General features: G+C 38.6%; 1 protein-coding gene across 3 annotated transcripts; it reads right to left on the reverse strand.

Annotated features, from left to right (window-relative positions):
* Positions 1-1,328: 1,328 nt before the first annotated feature.
* Positions 1,329-21,769, reverse strand: LOC121878555 (differentially expressed in FDCP 6-like). 3 transcript variants are annotated; one of them, XR_006091177.1, is made up of 11 exons: positions 20,169-20,321; positions 13,200-13,322; positions 12,535-12,741; positions 11,607-11,840; positions 11,132-11,394; positions 10,104-10,305; positions 9,747-9,898; positions 9,246-9,397; positions 8,733-8,857; positions 3,338-3,434; positions 2,388-2,525 (listed from the first exon to the last, which is right to left on the reverse strand). XR_006091177.1 is itself a non-coding variant. In XM_042384865.1 (10 exons), the coding sequence occupies exons 1-10, from the start codon at positions 21,653-21,655 to the stop codon at positions 2,337-2,339; spliced, it is 1,650 nt and encodes a 549-aa protein (XP_042240799.1). In that variant the 5' UTR covers positions 21,656-21,769; the 3' UTR covers positions 1,329-2,336. The 3 variants fall into 3 exon arrangements, 2 of the variants coding, with proteins under 2 accessions (XP_042240799.1, XP_042240798.1); XM_042384865.1 differs by lacking the exons at positions 3,338-3,434; positions 20,169-20,321 and adding an exon at positions 21,653-21,769 and having other exon boundaries at positions 1,329-2,525; XM_042384864.1 differs by lacking the exon at positions 3,338-3,434 and having other exon boundaries at positions 1,329-2,525.
* Positions 21,770-22,110: the final 341 nt, after the last annotated feature.

Raw genomic sequence — 22,110 nt, forward strand, 5'->3', positions numbered from 1 at the left:
ATAGAGTTAATCCGCTGGTACTCTTGGCCTTGGTGGGAAATTTAACCTTTCATGGTTTTTCGATGCAGATAGCGTCGTTTACAATCTCACCCCTTCGCAGTCTTTTGCCGTAGCAGGAATGGTTTTTCCATTTTAGTAAACATTGGGTAGAGCGATCCAGACGTAAATTGCACCCTTAGAGATTATCTTCCAGCTCACGAAGCTAGTGGGAGGAACTTAAGTGGTTGATAGGGCCGGTCCACTGTTACTGTGTTTCTGTTTATGGGAGGGATGCTCTCAGTGTGAGATACAGCTGAGTGTGAGGAGGGGTTGCACCAGCATGGGAGCGCTTAGCGATGCTATTGTGTTGAATGACCATGAGAGGGTCAATGGAATAATGGTTGTTCTATAATGATATTTTATTAGGAATACACAATATTAGGAATTCAACTTACAAGATAACATGTTGATTGGTGTGTGAGGTGGAGGAATGGGATGTACTGTAAAGGAGAGAGGGTGGCACTACTGTCATCTGCCTCACCCCACCCCAGATCAAACCATCATAGCACTTACAGCTTTACATCTAAGGTAATGGCTTTATGGGCTTTTTTAGGACCACTGCTACCACTTAAACTTACAAATATCCCTTGTTTAACGATGGAGTTGCCTTCCACACCTATGCTTTTATTTTTTCTTATTTTATAGTTTTATACAGTATTATATTTTCTTTATTTCTAATTCACATAAGAGTATTGTAATGGTTTTTCCACGACTTATAGTTTTACTACCTGTAACACTGGCAACAGACCACTTATGGTACTTTACAGCTGGGGAAGTGAAACCAGATTAATGCAATTCTGCCCATTCTGCCTCTAATGTATGTGTACCAAAGGCTTAGTACAGTATACAGGTTCTCCTCGACTTACGGCATATTCGACTTACGACACCCCGGACATACGACGGCCATGGTCGTATAAAATATTTTTCACTTTACATATTTTCGAGTCCCGACATTAGTGATCGCACTGTGTACTGACAAAATTTTTGTTTGTAATTCCTTTAAAGTTGCTGGCAAGCGTAAAAGTGAGAGTTCTCGTGGTGCTGAGAAGAAAAAGAGACACCCATTTTAGAATTTCTATGCATTATTTTCGCCTTTTCGACTTACGACCAATTCGACTTACAACCTGGTTGTTGTCAGGATGGAACCCCGTTGTAAGTCAAGGAGAGACTGTACAGTGTATTATATCCACTTTTGCTGTTCATTCCCCTCACCAGTTAGTGCTGCACAACATACTGTACTGCACACTGAGAATGGAATAGTATTGTTTTTTGGGCATTAAACAATCTTCTGCTTTTTATAAGTGTATTGTTTTGCATTTACAAATGTATTCCCATTTTTGGATTTACGTGAATTTTAATAATTTCATATACTGTACATCTAATGGGGAAGTAGTCAACATTTCAAAATATTGATACAAATTGTCAAATAAGTAATAGATTCTGTGAATATAATACAGTACATTATTTTTCACATAGTACAGTACTGTAGATCATGAAATTTTATACATCTTATTGTAAAGAAATATGAAAAGATGGGCTGAATGTTACTGGTCTGTAATTTATATAAAGAAAAACAAATTACATAATACTGATATGAATAATAAAAATAAATTCAATAATTTATTACATCTGTGATTGCTGAGTTACAATAACATCATGATTAAAATGTTTTGCATTATTTATTTTTTGCTAATACTAGTATGTATATATATAGCACTGAATGAGGTCAAGGCAAACCAAAGTGCTTAAAGCTCTAAGCAAATGAAAACGATATTGAAAGATGTAGTACACTATGGGATCATTATATTTAAGAATACACTTAACGATAACATATCTAGCACAAAAATATCATACTGACAGTCATGTTCATAAGTCATGTAAACAGAGAGAGGAGACTCTAAGAAGGTCTTAGGAAAGCCAGGTACAATATCAAACCTACACCAAGTAAAGCACCACTGACCAGTTGTAAAAGCCTGTAACTCCATGATGGATAAAACAAAGCTCTTGTATACAATATTTGCTTAACCTAAATTGTATTAGTATATTTTCTCTCTTCTCTTTCTGAATTCAAAATATGAAAAGAATGACTTAATTTAAAATATTGCACCCAGATTGAGCAGTCATGGCATTTTATAATATATATTCTTACTTTGTTATACATAGATTTAAATAAGTGTCATTCTCTAAATAAAATTTCATATATACACATGTCACAGACAAATTTATTCAGTATGTTCTAAAATATATATTAACTTTATTTCATCAAGATTTGCTACTTCTCATAGCACTAATAAGCTTCAGTTGCTCTCCACAGTACCATTGCTATTTCCACTTCCATTATCATTAGTGTCCTCATTTTTGGAGCGAAACTTGAACAGGCGTGCAGCATGAGCATTAAATGATGAAGATCTGGCTGGGGCTGTTCCACGCTCCTTTCGTATTGGCCGAAGTGAGTAAGTGCGGACAGGTGGTGTTCTCTCCTTGACCTAATAAACCAATAGATAAATCAATTACTGGTACTTCTTACAAATAGAGACTAGTTAGCTTTAGTTGCTCAAGGAAATTCTTCTGTAGGAGTGATGACTCATTTTTACCACACTTATACTGCAGCATGACTTGGTAGTGTACTACAAGTCCTGACTCTACCTTATCTTTCAAAGATAACTACTGTACTGTATACATATACTGGTAATGATTTATAAATTTTGTATTGATATTCATTCTAAGTTTCTTTACACTTTTTTCTTGCTTCTCATCTTTTGTACCTCTACTTATTGCTTTATTTATACTTGGTAAGGCAACCATTTTAAATGTACAATATTGTGTGATTCTTAGCATTAACTATTATCAATTGTTCTACCTGTGTGAAAACAAAAGAAACATTCAGTATTTCTCACCAAACAATCTGAGTGATTCCCTTAGAATCAAGAATATTCCCAGATGGTGAATACAGGTATGTCAATAATTCAAATTACAGTACTGTACTAGATATTTTTTTATTTGTTCTGATGTATTTAGAATCCGGGCAGAGATATATTCTCTACATGCATCTAGACAATTGTGTGAATCCAGAGAGGGGTATACTGATACACGCAGGTAGATAAGCAGCTTGTATCACTAAACCAGAATATACATTTTACTTAAAGCAAATAAAGTCGTATGTACACATGTTTTTGATTAATATGTGTGCATTATATTGAACTTGGTTACATGTAACAGCTAAATTAGCAAAGCTTTCTTATTTGTAATTCCTATAAAGGAATGGAAGAATATAAATAGGAATAAATATGCTGTATACCTGTTTGAGTGATGTGCATGGTTACAGTGTGAGTACAGTACAGGCAGTCCCCGAGTTACGAACGGGTTACATTCCTGGACCCTGTTCGTAAGTCAATCTGTTCGTAAGTCAGAACAGTGTTAAGTCCATAAGTTAGATTAAGTTAAAACACAACCCTGCCCATACAAAGCAACAATAATATTCCATACAAAACAAATACACAATGTAAATAATGTGAATAAAGTGAAGTTAAACAATATAAAGTAATGTGAAGAATGAGATTTAAGTTACAGCCTTTTTGTGGTGAATACTGGTGAATACAGTACACTGTATGGGGACCCGTTCGTAAGTGCGGGTATTTTTGTATGTCAGGCGTTCATAACTTGGGGACTACCTGTGTTGATGTTGAGAGTGGGATTGTGTGGGTATAGATGAGATAGTCTTGATGTCTAATTAGAGTGTTGCTTACAGCGAAAGTGATGGTTCAGAGAGAATGTTAAAAAATATTGATGTTAGCAAGAGCATTGGAAAGAAATGCAAGTTTGGTGAATACAGGTTATAAATAGGAGGTGAATCAGCTGCTGTATGCAGATGATAGTAACCTAGTAGGTGTTTCTTGAGATAAGTTACAAATGTCATTGAATGAGTTTGGACAAGTGTTTACTAGGTGTAATAGGAAAAAGACGTAAAGTATGTGTAGAAAAGCAGTGTGATGAGATTAAGTTAAGAAAGGAGTCTGGGTGAAATAAATTTTAAGGAAACAGAATGGAAGAAGTGGCTTGGATGTCTCAGCAAATGAAATGATAAGTGAAATGAATTGCAATGGAACAGAAAAAATTATGTAATAAATGAATTGAGAAATGTATGGAAAAAAAGGAGTGTCAAAGGACACAAAAATGAAGACATGCAAGAGGAACTGTTGAACCAACTTTATTAATAGGGATAAAGTATGGTCTATGGATGCAAGGGGAAGGAGCAAATCTCTTGTAAAAACAGCAGAAATGATGTGTTTGAGAGCCATGTGTGGGGTAAATGGGATGTAAAGAATAAGAAATGGATGAATGATGAGACATGGGAATGAAAGAAGTGTCAGGGAGAACCAGAACTGGATTTCACAGGTAGAAGAGAATGGAAAGTAAAAGATTGGGAAATAATGTATAATTCAGAGGTGGATGGTAGTAAGGAGAGGGATAGACCAAGAAGATGGTGGAATTGACTGAAGGCCACACTACAAAAGAGGTAGATGGATATCCAGTAAACAATATAAGCAATAGTGTCTGTGAATCAGTTGGTACCATAGCATCAAGTTTTTCTTTTGGATGAGGACATGCTGCTGATGGGTGGTGCTGGCATGTGTAAAATGTCAAGGGTAAATCAGATATAGGGCCGGGCCATTTTGTGGAAAGATAATGCTGTGCAGTACTGTACTACAGCTTCATGTATCTTTTATAGCAGTATGAATAAATGAAAGGAATTAAGCAGGAATACCTGTATAGTGTACTGTATAGAGAAGAGCTTCACTCATCTGTAAGGTTTTTAAGGACCAAGATCCCTTCAGATCGGTAATTTTTCAGATGGTTGAGGTAATCTGACTGAGTGTAATGTACAGTGGTCCCTCGGTTAACGAGCACAATCCGTTCCAGCAGGTTGCTCGTTAACCGAAAATCTCGTTAACCGAAACCATTGTTTCAATGGGTTTTTGGGTAATTGGTTCCAGCTCACCGAAAATTGCCTAAATTCAACAAAAATGGTAGAAAAGTTCACTTACTTTGAGGTGTGTATGTAGAAGGCTCCTGGATGATGATGATGTGAATTTGAAGTGGGAGGTGGAGGAGGAGAAGGGAGAAGAGAAGGAAGTGGAGGTGGAGGAGAAGCATTTTACTGCTTCTTGGAAGGTGAGTCACCTTCCATGAAAATGTCAGGAACCTTTGGACTGACAGATTCTCCACCATGAACATCCTCTCTCCTTCTTGAAGTGGAAGGCTGAGGGATAGCATCTTGTTCCCTCTGCCTTTTACTGAAGAAAGTGTCAATTGTGGTCTGTGGGGCATCTGTCCTCCTCACCATTAACTTATGTTTAAAGAAGGAGACCACTGAGTCCTCAACATGACACAAATTTAGTTCAGTTTTTTCCACTTCTGGGTGCTTTGAAGCCAGTTCCCTGAACTTCTCCCAGTAGTAAATCACATCTTTCAACTGTTTAGCTGACATATGGTCATCACTTTCAATTTCCTCCTCACCACTGTCAGCCTCTACCTGTAACATCTCATCCAGTTGCTTCAAGTCATCAGGAGTAAGTTCCTCCTCATGAGACATCACAAGCTCTTCCACATCCTCCTCCTCCACTTCAAGGCCCAATGACTGACCAATGGACACAATCTCCTGGTCCAACTCTGTTTCTTCCTCAAATCCCTCAAAATCATGGACTACTGATGGCCACAGTGCTTTCCATGAAGAATTGAGGGATCTAGTGGAGACTTCTTGCCATGATGACACAATCAATTTTACAGCCTCCAGGATGTTGAATTGTGTCTTCCAGAAATGTTTCAGTGTTAGTTCAGGATCATTGGAAGTTGCCTGATGACACCTCCTAAACATTTTCTTCATGTACAACTTCTTGAAGTTGCTGATCACATTCTGGTCCATTGGCTGTATGATTGATGTAGTGTTTGGAGGCAAAAACAACACTTTCACAAAGTCAAATTGATATACTCCAAATTTCTGGCAAGGTCAGGGTCATGACCAGGAGCATTATCCATGAGGAGAAGAGCCTTTAAAGGGAGTTTATTGGTGGTTAGGTAGCTCTTGACAGAAGGGCAAAACACATCAACAGCCCATTCATTAAAGAGCTGTCTTGTCACCCATGCCTTACGGTTGGACTTCCAATAAACTCCAAGCTTTGTTCTTACCACTTTCTGTTGCTTGAACACCCTGGGGTTTTCAGAGTGGTAGACAAGCATAGGCTTCAGTCGGAAATCCCCTGAAGCATTGGCACCAAGCAATAGAGTGAGACGGTCTTTCATGGGTTTATGCCCAGGTAAAGAGGCTTCATATTTGGTGATGAATGTTCTTTGGGGCATCTTTTTCCAGAACAGCCCAGTTTCGTCCACATTGAACACTTGCTGTGGAAGATAATTTTCTTCTTCCATCAGCTTTTTAAATTCATCTAAAAACTTTGCTGCCCCTTCCTTATCAGCACTAGCAGCTTCACCATGCCTAACAACACTGAAAATGTCACTTCTTTTCTTAAATTTTTCGAACCAGCCTTTGCTGGCCCAAAAATCTTCAAATTCTGTGCCTGAAGAACCAGGTTGATCTGTCTTTAAATGTTTGTAAATCTCCCTGGCTCTTTCACAAATGAATTCAGTAGAAACTGAATCACCTTTCATCTGTTTTTCCCTAATCCAGATGATAAGTAACCTCTCAGTTTCTGCAATTAGGGATTTACTTTTAAACACTCTTGTAGATTTGTCTCTCACTTTCACTTCTTTAAATTTGTTTTTCTGTGCAAGAATTGTCGACACAGTTGATGTCGACATGCCATATTCTTTGCATAGCGCATTTGTTCTAATGCCTTGTTCATGTTTTTTTATGATTTCCTGCTTGGTTTGGATTGAAATCGCTTTTCTTGATCTCTTAGGCCCCATGCAGATTCAAACAAAGTCAACACGTGCTTTTCAAAGTTAAACTTGTTGTAAATAAAGAATATTTTCTTTAAAATAACACTGCACTGCACTATATATTGTCAATATGTAAAATAAATTTCAAAATGACTAATAATTTGCTTGGAAACACAGAAAAAAGCATTTAGTTGAAGAGAGTCTCAAGCAAGATGTTACCTCCAGTGAAAACAGAGAGAGACTAACGCCTGTTTGCTGTGTTAGGAGGCTGGATGCCGCGCATTAAACTATAGTCACTTTACCTTCAATTATGTTGAATAATTGTTAAAATGACTAAAAAATTTAATATTAAACTTTTAAAATTATTGAATAGTATAAACTTCTTGATATATACTAAAATAGTAAGGAATTTAAGCCCTAGAACCGATTAATGTATTGGCGGACTAATACTACAGCTGGTTGACCGCCCAGTGCAAGCCAAAACTTGTTGAGGTTGGTTCGTAAGAATCTCGTTAACCGAGGGGTTGCTCGTTAACCGAATTTAAGAATCTTACGGGAGGTAACTCGTTAACCGAAATCTCGTTAACCGAGGGACCACTGTATATGGTACAGTGTTGATATGTACGGTAGAATGAAAACATATTGTCATAGTACATAAAGTGTCTTTGTACTGTATAATGTACATAGTTTACTATGGTATTAATCTGTACACCACTTAACTAATATTGTATCAGTAGGGATGGGGCAAGATGTGTGGCTGCCATTTTGTACATTCTTAGACTATATGGTTTTTCAAATGTAATAATAGTTGTGCAATACTTTTATTACAGTAATGCAATAAAAAAAAACTACCGGCACTATACAGAGTGAATATGTACACCCCAGAACAAAATAAAATGGATGGTACAGTATAACGTGAAAATCTTTCTCTTGTATAAGTGATGTTTAGTGAATTGTCACATTGGTGATGTGTATTGCCATCCATGTACAAGAAAATGTACAGTAATTTTAATATAGTGTGAGTGAAAAAAAGGTGTACAGTACTCTGAATACATGTACTGATAGAATTTTTTCAGCTCGTCCTAACACTGAGTGGTGGTGTGTCATGTAATGTCTTTCTCTAATTTTTCTCTGGTGTAGATATCCATACTGTACTGTAATGCGAGTACTGTACAGTAATAATCATTACATTATGTTTTAAGATATCTTTTGAATACTGTACTGTACCATTTTCACATACTGTAATTATAATACAGTATACAGTACTGTACCAGGGTATTAAATGGCAACCATACAGCTCCTAAAACTCACTACCATATGTGTGTGAATATCGAGTACTAGGACTCATTTTTTATTTTTTTATTTTTGTTTCCAATTGGATGTTTTTATTTATATTTTTCAAATTGTGTAATTAAGAAACCATACAGAGCAAGGCCATGAAGTGTAAGGGACTGTTTTGCATATACTGTAGATATCAGGAAATTGTACAATGCGTCTGTACATCTATTAAACATGTTTCAACCTTCCCCAGTGAGTCTTGCAACTGTCTGCCCACTGATATGAAGATGCTGCTATGAACTACTGAATGTATTAAAGAAACAAAGATTGTGTATAGCTTGTGCCAGTTCTCTATGTATTCAGTAACTCAGTAATAATGCTTCTGCTTCTCATTCAGTAGGTTGACTGATCGAATCTCTGGGAAAGTAAAACAGTATAACTTTTTTTTCACAAAATAGTAAAGCTTCAAATTGGTTTCTGTTCTAATTTTAAATCACTCAAATTCCTCATACTGTTACCTTCATCCTAGCTTCCAGCAATTCTTTCCCACGTTCAGACATGATAATCTTCTCTCGGGCGCTACGTAATTCATGATCAAGTCTCAGTCTCTCACTTTCTAGCTTTCGTAAACGTTTCTCTGCCTCTGAAAATTTAATTTCCAATTAATTAATAATTAAAGAACATTTACATGGCACTACATACATAGATATCAAATGCAAAAATTTTCACAATGCTTTCCCATATTGCTTCAAGCAGTCAAAAAGTTCAACCTCTTGTCTTTTAGGATGTAAAACAAGCCATTACTCAATTGATGTCCAACACATCTTATTTTTCCATGCATGCAACTTATTATCCTGTGATTGGCAACTTGTTATCAGATTTTTTTTTTGTATGGAAATTTTGGTTAACAGAAGATGCTGCTACTTTCTTGAATCGGTTTTTACATTGTCCTATACAGTGAATCAATACTATCAAAGGATTATTAAATATAACATCTAAATACTGGACAAAGCTACTGCATAATTCCTTACCTCTAAGTTGACTATCTTTCTCTTCTTGCTGAAGCTCAAAGGCTTGTCGTTTCTTTGTCTCCTCTTCCAACATTTTTTTTTGTTCTGCTTGTAGACGTTCCAGTTCTTCTCTCCGCTCCCATTCCTCACTTAATACTCTTGCTTGAAGGTTTCTGAAAATAAATCTTGTTGAAAACACTCCAAAATCAGGATTTAATTCCAGGGAGTTTTACAGAGTAGTACAGTGCTGTACTGTAACAAAATACAAAAACTCGTAAGAAGAAAAGCTCTCATGTAAAGGAATTTTCAAAAGTACTGTATGTACAGTACGGCAAAATACTGTATACCATATATTTTTTTCATTCTTGAGTCAAGTGATGAATTCACTTCTTCTGTAAACTCAGCAATGTGATAGTTTGTCACACATTCAAACTAAACACATTTAACATTTCTCTTTTTTTTTTGTACATACTGTACTGTATATACAGTACAGTATTGGTAACTTCAAATGATGATGATTACCTAACAATTTCTTCATCACGTTTTGCTTGGGTCTCTTCCTCAAGTAAAGTTTCAAGCTGAAGTCTCATAGTCTGAAGTTCTAAAACCCTTTTTTCTTCTTCTTGACGAGCTGCAGCTTCCTGTCGGGCTGCTGCTTCAGCCTGTGCTCGAGCCTGGGGATATAGAGGATAACTTGACTCATTTAATCAAATTAATCTGACATTAGTGGTTAGTATTGGATGACATTTAGTATGGTACAGTAAAGTACTGTAATGGTAAATTAATTCATCACAGTTTATCAACTGCAGATTTTTCTGGTCTCTCTAAGACAAAGGAAGTTATTACACACTGACTATGATAACAATTATAAGAACAAACCACTTTTTCAGCCATAAGTTCAGCTTGTGTATTCTCAATAATGTCTGCCTGTGAGTCACGTCTTATACGTTCAGCAGTTTCTCGTGCTTCTTCTTCTGCATGCTCATTCTTTCTAGCAGCCGACATTATTGCTTGATAAGGAAGAGTTTCTCTAGAATGATGAATAGCAGCATCTAGAGCTCGTAACCATTCAGACTTGTTCCTTCAGAGATAAGAAAAATTGGTACAGTATCCCAGAAATATACCCATAAAATGAGCAAATAGTTTGTAAATACATAATACATTATTTGAGTACACAACACCACAAGCATATCTGTAACAGCGATGGAATATACAGTATTTAGCAAGTCTGCATACTGTTAAAGCTCAAACACCTAACAAGGAATTTCCTATGTTGTCACCATAATGCTATCAAGGGCTTCATAAGGGGTGTTGGTAGTACAGTACACCAGTAACACATGCTTCTCACTACCGTGTCATGGGTTTGAGTCCTGGCCTAGGACGCATGTGGGAAGTGTGTTATTCATTGTGACACTACCAAACATTACAGGTTTCCTTTGGGTACTCTGATTTCCTCTTGTATTAACACTGGATAATAAGGCTCATAACAAAGAACAGACCAACCACCCAAAATGGCTAGTAAACTGATAAGGCAGCAACATCCTGTGATGTACCTTATTTGCTCTGTCAGAGACACCGAAGGGGAAGTTTTTCATAGTTAAAACTTTATGTAGACAAACTAGACATTTTAAGTTTCTGGGTTATCAATGCATCCATTGGTCCATCTGTCCCACCATGTTGATGGCTGCCACTTTGTAAAGCAGCTTAGAAACAACTGACAGACTGGCATTAAAGAGCATAAATACTTTAGGCAAGTTCTAAATGATAGTTTTGTTTTGACCTTGATTCTTGCATGCCACCTCACCAGGGTTAAGGAAAACACGATGCATGATGATGTTCCTCTGTATTCCACTAAAGGCAAGGTTATATTTATATATGCATACAGATAACATAATTAAATTTTTCACCTGTGATCAGTAGCTGCTAGCTGAACAAGTTTGTTGCTTTCTAAGCAGAGTGAGAAGCGACACAACCTCGCACCAGGTTCATCAGGGATGTTATGAACTGTGGCCGAGGGAGTGAGGTATACCTGTGCCCGACCCACCACCTTAGCTAGTGCTGCTGATCGCACTTTAAGTTTATGGCTAGGCGCAACCAATGCCCAAGGTCGTAATTCTATCTCTCTTTTCACCCATAATGGTGCCCACCAAACACGCTGGTACACCTTTCCCTGCAAATTCAAGACAATGAAATAAAAAGTTGATACTTTTATAGTACTGTACTACGTTATATAGTACAGTATATGCAAAGTACAGCAATGAGTAAAATTAATAGAATCATGTGTAAGATCATTCTGACTAGACCTGCAAAGTGTTAACTTCACAAATTCAGCTTTCAACAAAAGTAAAATTATCATCAGACATCAAACAGTTCAGTACTCACAAGTTTCAGAACTTGCTCAACAAAATTCTTGTAAACTTCACTGACTCCTCTCTCTAGTGCAGGGGATTCAGTATCCTGTGCATAGCGACCTTCTAAAAATGTAAGGAATACAGGAAATGTGAAGCATGAAATTGATGTTGCTAATTGATTAAAATCACGAATGTCCCATTCTCTTCCTAGATTTGTGATCAGATGCCTTGTAACCTCTCTCACCTCTACAATATTTAGTGTCACCTGAAAATAAAGAAGATAATGCATTAATCAATGAGTTTATAGATTTTACAAAATTATTATTCAATGGTATTTCTATTTATATAATTTTCTTAAACAAAAAGAATAACTACATATACAGTATTCCCATTTAATCCCAGGAGTGTATGAAAAGAATGGCGTTTGTATGTTTTTATCCCAAAATAAACTACCTGTATTTACTCTCCTTAGGAGGGGGCTGCCAAAGTTTGAGTGCCATAGTAATTTGAACTCAAAGAACTAAAAGTATTATGGGTCTGACAATAAATCATCATATCATTTTGGCCTGCCTACATCATAAGAGCAAGATGACAGCATCTGCTGATGAGTATATATAGTGTATACAGTAGTATATTTTGTTTATTTATAATATATTGTACATGTACAGTGGTGTTCACATAAATAAATACTGCTCTGTGTCTGTCTGTGAGAGATGCGTAGTTTAGACTCAAGGAAAACTTTTCCCAGCTGAGATGCGTAGTTTAGACTTGGGAAACCTACCCCAGTACCCCCAAAAAATTCCAAGGATGTGTGATTTTTTCCGGGGATGAGAAATTCTTCTTCATATAAAGAGGTCTCAAAAAAAAATTCCCGGAAGAACTCTGCACCAATTATTTCAATTAACGGATTTATCACTATTATTATTACATCTTACCTAAAAAAGATTGATTTGACTAACCTGTAAAAGACTTTTTCTCGCTGGTGATCGGTCCGCCAGAAGACAGAATATACGGAAAAGTTTGAACACAGCATCCTCCGAGAAAACTGGGAAATGTCGCTGTAAAAGTGTGGCCCTGCCCAGAAGCCAGAAAGTGTGTTCAAGCGTGTCATGATGTTTCTTAAGCTCACCATATGGTGTTGATCCATCATCTACTTCAGCTAGAACCTAAATGAAAACCATAATAATGAAGAGCAGCTCCACAAAAATAATTTTTTCCATGTTAGTTAAACAGATTATATTGGGATAGTACTACAGTACTATATGTTAATTATGTTAATAGATGATGACATTAATATTAATTTTTAATGAAACATACAATATCAGTCAGCCATTTATCACATAGGTACACTAAGGTGGCAAAGGGAAAAATTTCACCCAAAGAATTACTAATCTCCACTAGATGACCAGCACTCACACCTCTCTTATATTATAATTCCTCACTTCATGTATTGAAGAAAAAAATAAAATGGTCAAATACAGTATACTACTGTATCTCAAATGAAAGTAAATTAATATTTAAATAGAGTTAAAACATATTTTCCTGTACTGTACAGTAGTACACATACCAAAACTGATACTGTGTGAAGATGGGAAGAAAAGAAATGGGTATTGCATTCACTCACCTCGTGTGTAAGAAAGTAGAGGTACTGCTCAAAATTTAATTGTTTTGAACTAAGATATTCAGCAATACAATTTTCCACATGCCTGTCCACTTTCAAGAGGACGCCCACATTCTGTGTTAAAACCTGTAAGGTAAATCATAGTTTTAGGGCATGTTTGTTGTGTATAAAATGATACACGAGCATCAAATTAACATGTACACTATGAAGTAATAATATTGGGGATATCATGCACCTATACTTGAGTGTGAGGCAGTAGTGCAACAGGTACTTGAAGGATAAAACATTGCTGCCTGGCCATGAGACTAGTGGGAGGAATTTAGGTGGTTGATAGGGCCGGTCCACTGTTCCAGCATTTCTGCTTACGGGAGGGGTGCTCTCGGTGTGAGATACGGCTGAGCGGAAGGGGTTGGGCCAGCACGGGAGTGCTTAGCAACATAATGTGTCAAAAGACCAGGAGAGGATTATCAGCAAACAAATCATGTTTTTGAAACATCAAGAGAAATACAGGTACTGTATTTGAAATTTATAGAATTAGGAAAATGAGATACTTTGGCCATATAATTAGGGCTTTGGCATCACCGCAGAGTAAGAAAAAGTAGTACGTACCTAGGCACCTAATTATCTATCAAATAAAGCATTTGCCCAAGAACTGAATATCATATAAGAACTCACCATTGAAAGTATATTAAGAAAAGAACAAAACAAATAATGGTTCGGCAGGTATTTTGTCAATATTAACCAGGGTAAAATTGAGATTAGAAGGGTTAGGGGAAGACAAAAATTGGGATAGGTGAATAAAATGATATCACCTTATCCTTTTCATGACTAATTGGCTTGTTAGCTGCTTGGGCAGTTGGTCATGTCTTGTTATGCACTGTTGGCAAGTACTGGGCATGTGCTTGCTCCTGAATGTATGTGAATCTCCACCAGTGTTGGTCAAGTCTGGTTTTGAATGAGCTCACACTTGGTGCCATAACAGCACTCTGGTCGATTGTTCTAAGAGTTCTCAACTCTCACTCCAAAGATGTTTGCCCCGACGGTTTTCTGAACTTTTGGCTTTTTTAACCTTAAGCTGTAACGCTAGTGGGCCAGACATCTGCTAGTTCCAGGTATGAACACTCAACTAAATAATGGTCTCTGAGGTTCTCATAGACTTGTAATAAGTCACCCCTTATCCTCCTATACCATAGTACTATAAGCTAGGCAACTGTAGGCATTGTAATATCTCTGGGACCCTGAGGTGTGGTAATGCAGGCACCAGTCTGGTGGCCCTGTTTTAGACATACTGTACTGTACAGGTATCCCCGATTTACGATCGTCCATTTTACATAGGGCAAAATCCATGTTAACGATAGTTATTGTTAGGCTGAATGTAAACACTGAGGAAGTGCATCTTTCCCTTCACTTGTCAAATACAATATGGCCAGTATGTGCAGAAGCTGCTTTTCTATCTTCCACGCAGTTCACCTACCCACGTGCCGCCTCATGGGCATCATGCGAACAACAGTCCTGTGTTTTGTTTCAGCATAATCGTATCTGCCTTGCTCGTGCAACTTGACTTTTTTACTTTTATCCTCTTCACCACTGATCGGCTCAGTAGCTGCTTGGGCGATCGGTCACGTCTCTGATTATTTTTCCTTTTCTTTTATCCTCTTCTTCAAAAGATCGGCTCGTTAGCCGCTTGGGCAATCGGTCACGTCTCGGTTACGCACTGTTGGCACATACTGGGCATGCACCGGCTCCTGAATGTACCTGAACCTGCTCCAGTGTTGGTCAAGTCTTGTCTTGAAAGAGCTCACACTCTGTGCCGTCACAACACTTTCTGGTAGATTGTTCCAAGAGTTCACAACTCTCACTCCGAAAAAGTTTGCCCTCACAGTTTTCTGGACTTGCGGCTTTTTCAATCTTGAGCTGTGACCCCTTGTGGGGCGAGCGTCCGCCAGCTTCAAGTAAGGACACTCGACTGAGTAGTGCCCCTTGAGATGCTTATATACCTCAATTAGGTCACCCCTTGCCCGTCTGTAGTATAAGCTATGCAAGTTCAGGCGCTCCAATCTCTCAGGGTAGCTGAGGTGCCAAAGTGAAGGTACTAGTCTGGTGGTCCTTCTTTGAACATTTTCAACCAATTGACAGTCCCTAGCATATCTTGGGGACCAGATGGGGTGACAGTGTGGGGTTATGAGGTATTGGTTCACACTCAGGATGGGTTGGAGAAAGGAAAATCACAATGTGCTCTCTGTATACATATTGTATTGGATGTACAATGCAGCTTGGTGTTGGGGAGTGGCAGCGTGAGTCCAAGCGTGGTGTAGGGCCACCAGGCAGGAGCGGAAGAGGTGTTGCTTGCTGGTGGCTGTAGGTAGAAAAAGGGAGGTCACGGCCATGTGAGGTCTTATATAGCGGGGGTAGGCGTGGCCTGATAGTTGACCTCTGCCTTGTTAGGCGGCGCTGGTTACCGACCTAGACCACGAGGGGCAGGCTGGGGAATTCGAAGAGGGTCGGCTACTCTGCGACAAACGGTGTTTGTAGGGGAGGAATCCACTACAACAGTACTCCAGATGGGGATTTTGAAGAGCTTTATGAAATACGAATATATATCCCCAGAGGTGCAAAACCTGTTGCTAAAATCAACCTGAAAGCATTTCAAGTTGAGAATCATGGTCACCAATCCTCAGATAATGGCATTTTGATCTTCTCAGTCGAACCCAACATAGAGATATGTACAGTACAGGTACGCTACTGTATAATAAGAAACACAGTGCAGTAGTTTCAGCATGTATAAAACATTGTACCGTAATGTGTAGGTATGTTGACAACCTTGAGGTAGTTGAATAATTTAATAATTTAAATAGGAAACAGTTCATATGGAGACGCCACTGGAGCATCGCTGAAACAATGTTTGCCTAGCTAGTACAGTGCAGTATTGTACCCACAACGCTCTATGTACAGAAGTACATTTGCAAATACCTGTACCTGTACTGTATATGATACACCTCTACTTTGCAAGTTTGACAACATGCATATTGCGTTAAATTGATTTAAATTCATGAATTATTTCTTAAATTGTCCAAATTTTGGCCAGTTTAAGATATAATTTTACGTTTCACTGTAAAAATCAAGAAGCCCGCATCATGGTGTGAGGTCACATTGAGAGTTTTGAGACTAAATCACTGGTAACTTATATGATGAATAAAGGGTGTTAGGTCAAGTCCATCCATCTTGGAGGAAATATCATTTTAGTTACGTAATCTCATTTTCAAAGATTATTGTTACGTTCTCCTGACGTCTACATAAATTAATTATATATAAAAAATAAACCCGCAAGAATAAAGTTAAAAATAAAGAGTTATTCACTACGTTTGAGTCTAAAACACGATCATCACAGATTAGATTGCCCCCGAGGGGGCTAGTTTATTGGGCACCCCCTGAACACATAAAGAAACTACTGCAAATCTTCTGACCTCAATATGGTGAGCTCAGCTGAAAAAAAGGCACCACCCCCATCCAACTCGACCCACATGTGTGTCCACCTCAAGCGGGTGGCTCAGGACACGTCATCTAACTCAAGTAGGGTCCCTTGTTGTCAGGCTAATAAGCTCCTGCGGGTTACACTTATTGAACTGATTTATATCTGTAGCATACAAGCAAGTCTCTACATTTACGTTTAAAACACGAAACACAACTTAACACAACTCAAACTACATACAACAAACGCGTACAGGACAAAGGCGTATCCTTTTAAATAAACCACTAACATGTTAAACAAACTAAACTATAATACAATAACTAAACCATTCTGACACCTAACTTATACTACTTCCTCTTGTCAAACTGCTTCAATACAAACGTCATAAGCGAAACAATCCTATACATCCTCGTGAAATAGCTGAGCCAACGAGACAAAATCTATAATACAAACCCAGACTATCAAATCATTTTATATACGTAGGTATATAAAAAATACAAATAAATGTATAATACAGTAAGAAAAATATTCCATACAAAAAAATTAACCAAATCTAAATTAGCTTCCATAATCCAAACTTGACCTTTCAGACCTAAGTCATTGCAATTTACACACACCTACAAGCACGTTAAAGATAATTCTTGTCAAACATATTTGCATTTCGAAAAAAAAAGAGTCGATTGTGAGGTTGGTGGAGAAAGGTGCGTCACTTTCAGTTTAAAAAAAAAAAAGATTAGTTCACCAGTGTAGAGGCTGGAGAGCCGAGTGCCTGAACTTTGACCCAAACCGGTGATAGTAAGTTGGTCGCTGGAGAAAGTCAGCTGTGAATATGTCTAAAAGATGAATTCATTATTGCTAAAACTGCAGTACAATGAGTTATTTCAATGACTTCTTACCTTAACATTTGATATTGGTGGTCATGAGAAAACGTTAGTTATCTTCAGTAACAAAAATCGTCAGATTCTGTTGATAACTGTAGAGTGCAATTAACTTTTTCGCTGACCTCGAAACTTTACTTTTCATTGTGTCGACAACTACTGAATCCCAGCCGCCAGTTGAAACGATTCGGAAATATCAGGTCTTGGTGAACGCTTAGTTGTTCGTTGAAGATGGTTACGACTAAGGTGGTCGCTGAAGAAAAGTAATCCACTTCACTTATAAAAATTAGTGAAGATTCCATCGTATTTATTGAAGCTGGAGCGGTTAAATATATCTCAGTGACCTTTAACCTTGACCTTAAAACCGCTTCTACCATACTATTCCAGTGCATATTGAAAGTCCTATAGGCCGATCATTGATATTAGTTCATATTAAGTACGCTCGACTGCCAACAGACACAATGGCAGAACTTTGGTCATTTCACCATGATTTTGTTTAGAAGTGTTTATTTATTGTTGAAGAGTGAGTTTCATTTGAGACAATCACTCATATCTTCAGTAACTCATACAAAACCTCTCGTACCCCCGCTTCACAGTAACACAGATTGACGTAAAGCTGCATTATCCAATTCCCAACATGTATTACCTAATTTACCTCCATTCATACATACTATCCCACCACCCCCACACAACTTTGCTTTTCCTGGTGTTTTACTTAATCACAAACCAATCTTCATTTTTTTAATTCATCTGATGTTATCTCACTCTGCTCTTCAATCTGTCTCGTATGTCAAAGTTAGCCTTTCCAATAGTTTCCTTTTAGCCCGTAAAACAATGAGTTCACAGATATATGTACAATACTGTCAGCACACTTGGAAATGCAAGTAAACTGTATGGATGCACAGTGAGATGTTGTTTAGTCTCGTCTTTATTTGTGGACGTGATTTGAGCTTATAGAACAATTTAAAATAGTGGGAACTAGTATTGCCATTATGGGGTGAGAGTGGTGGGCTTCCCTCTTCATGATTTATTGCCTGCATCATTTTGAAGGCCTCTGTCATATCCCAACGTGCACTGTGGTACACTGTTGATGTAATTACGGGAGATGCTACATAAAAATAATAGGAAGTGTTCTGTAATCTGTCCTTACAAGGGGAGTGTTCTGTAACTTACCAATACAAAAAAACGGGTATAGGTGATAATGTAAGTGTACTGTATCTCATAAATACGAGATTGATGTGGTGTTCATATAAAGTAAATAAAAACATGGCGATTGGTATACATGCAGTGCCCGTACAAGGCAAGTGTACTGTACAGTATACGAGTATCATCCTTACATGGAGTTAGTGTGTGGTTTCCATATAAGGTATATGCACGGTATAACCTGCATACAAAGACGTGTAGAGACGTGGAGTGCACGGGTTGTGTAGTGTTGAAAGGCACAGCAGCACTTCCTGTAGCTGAGCTGAAGTGGAGAGAACTGTGGGTCTGTCTTACACTCACGCAACGTGCCTCCTGCCCAGGGTGTGTGGCGGCGACTGTCGGTTATTACGTGTCTACTAATGAGTCGGTTTGGGCACGCCACCACACGCACACATGGGGAGAGAGAGGAAGTTAAACTTTCTTTAATGTTAAGTCAGATTTCCTAACCCACAATGAAGACTAATCAGCGTTACTTTAATAACGGCATTTTACAATGAATAAATGCTGACGATGGCACAATGTGTTGAATAATGGTTGATGATGATACAATTGAAATACACACACACACACACACACACACAAGCAGGTGGGCCGCAAGGTGGACATGCCAGAGGGCTCCAGGGTCATGACCTCTAAGTCAACTCATCTTCCTGGCAGTGAGAGAAAGTACTTGGGGAACATTGTAAATGTTATCACATCTGTTTTTATAATAAGATGCAATGTTCCTATCACAAGGATGTTCTGCACATGTTAGCACTTCTCTTCGTCTCGGTGACTAACACAATATATAAGTCTCTCAGCGACTGTTCCTCGGCATTATAACTGGGATAGCTTTCACCTGCACTTTTCAAACAGTAAAAAACGAATCTCAGTACAAAATGATAATTTTATATTTTACAAAGTATATTAATGATGCAACCGAAAACGAGTAACCAATTAATAGTTCGAAAATGATTGTACAGGACCGTCGAAACGCGACAAATTTATCAAGTAGCAGGTCATTCTGGAATTGGTATACAAGAGAGGAAGGTATCATACCATCACCACACACCCAGTGAAGTGTTGGTGAGGAGGTAGTAATTAGGTGTCATCGCCCCTTGTCGTGTGTGGTGGCACGACCCTCCGCGGGGGACCTCTTATGACCTCACCGCCCGGAAAGCAAATCCTGCACCGCCGAATATCCATACAAATTTTTGTTGTTTTTATTCCACTGTGTGAGGACAATTTAACCAAAATATTACGTAATGCATACTAGTAAGGAGAGGAGTTCATTGACGGCCCAAGTGTCAGGAGGTCGCGGTCACGGTGCACACTCGCGCCTAGCTCGCACACGCCTTGCGCCACTCCGCGTCTCCTTCATGCCTCTACTCGGTTTCCGATCACCATTTGATCTTAAATGATCTACGTATGTGGTTATCCTACCTTTAGTTGACTCTTAGGTACAACACCGGTCTTCTGGTGATCAAGAGCGTCGAAGGCAAACCACAGACTATTTGCGACCAGCTGGCCCAGGGTCGCCATGACGGGCCGCCCGGGAACAAGTGAGCATCGTTTGGGAGACCCACCCTGAATGTCTCGTCCAGACCACTTGCTCTTTAACGTGTTCTTTTAATGCCGCAACAAACGCACATGGGTTTCATATTATTTTTTAATTTAGCGTCTAAACGATTTATACTGCGTTTCTTTAAGAGAAGAGCGAACAATATCAGAAGAAAGTGAAGTGATATTCTTAAAATATAAAAATTCCAGCGACACCTGGAGCCAATGCGTGCCCATCACCCACCTATGCCCGACTCTTAAGATTTACTCGCGTCGCTTGTCAACTAAAATCTCATCGAATTGAAGAAATAGATTTGTATAATTCTACACTCGTCAGTAATGTCTGGTGAAGTAAAGTTATTGGGTAAAAGAAAACAACTGATGATAAGAAAAGCTGCCTTAGTTTAACGAAAATATTTGAGACGCTGGTCATTAAGCGAGAAAGTGGCGGGTATCTGACCATACCACCCACAACCTGCTCCAGTCCAGCCACCTGTACCAATTAGCCTCCACCTCACCTGCCCGCGGCTAGTTACACCTGCCATAGGACACTTAATCCTCCATGCATTGACTCACACCACTGCTTGTTAACTTAAAGTTGAACATATCGACACCAGAGTGCTTCTGATATATATATCTAATGTCAATTGTTGGGAACCTGCAGCACGTTAACCCCCCTCCCCTCCCCCGACCCTTCCTACACCCCACCCTGTTTTTCCTCCCTCGCCAGACTATCAACACTTAGAATCTTGAATTAGGAATTTATAATAAGCATCTACTACACTAAACATATCCCTAGAGGAAAAATATATACCAGTGCCACCACTTAGCACCCTTTACGTCATGCCTGGGGCCAGACCTCTCAAAGGTTCCAGTGATTAATATTACTTGAAAGTGAAGATGTATGACTGCACCTGACTGGTGGTCTTTAACCAAGACTCAAAATAAACGTCCAAAATACCATCAAAATGACGAAGAGATTCTATTTTAACTAGATATATTCACTTAACATTATTTATTGTAGGGAGTATTTAGAACATTTAATCTACCTTAATTTTGTCAGGGGTTAAGTGCTCTACCTCCAGTAAACTTGTCAGGTACATTTTTCATCTTCCCTGACGATGAATGGTCATCACACAAGCCCCTGAACACCAAGTGAGAAAAAAATATTAGATTAGGTCACGTTCGCCGACAGAGAAAGAAACAGTATTTTTCTTCATCAAGGTGGAGTTCCCTGGGAGTGGTGATACATGGGCAAAGACACTCAGTCGGAGGTGTTCCCCACGCGCTGCCTTCTCCCACATGCCATCAACCCCCGCGCATACCTTACCTTGTATATAGGTTGGCGCCAGCTACACACCACTCACCATTTTCTGTTGCTTATTTGGACTGTCGTGACTATGCCGCAGGCGAACCTCTTTATCTTAAGCTACCAGAGACTCTATCCTGGATGTTTTCCACTTTACGTCCACATCGGGTGTCGTTTTAAATTGTTGTTGGCATCAGGGATTATGAAGCGGGGAGACTGATGGCAACTTTTGAAACTATAGACTGATACCTCTGATAAAGGAGATAATACCGAGTGTGTTTAGTTCTTATTAACATTTTTACTAATTGTTTTTTTAATAGTGCAGTTAACGTATGCAAAATTCTCAGCATTCTTAGAAGCTAGTGTGAACAGGATGAGCTCGCTAGACTGCGTGCCGTGAACTCAGCTCCACACACACACAAACACACACACATGCTGGTCTGCCGGGTCAAGTGATTTTTCTCCTGCCTACTTAAGGAAAGGTAGAAAATATAAACTAAAAAAGACTGTGATAAT

Source organism: Homarus americanus, unplaced genomic scaffold (genome assembly GCF_018991925.1).
Source record: "Homarus americanus isolate GMGI-L3 unplaced genomic scaffold, GMGI_Hamer_2.0 scaffold41027, whole genome shotgun sequence".
Lineage (NCBI taxonomy): Eukaryota > Metazoa > Arthropoda > Malacostraca > Decapoda > Nephropidae > Homarus > Homarus americanus.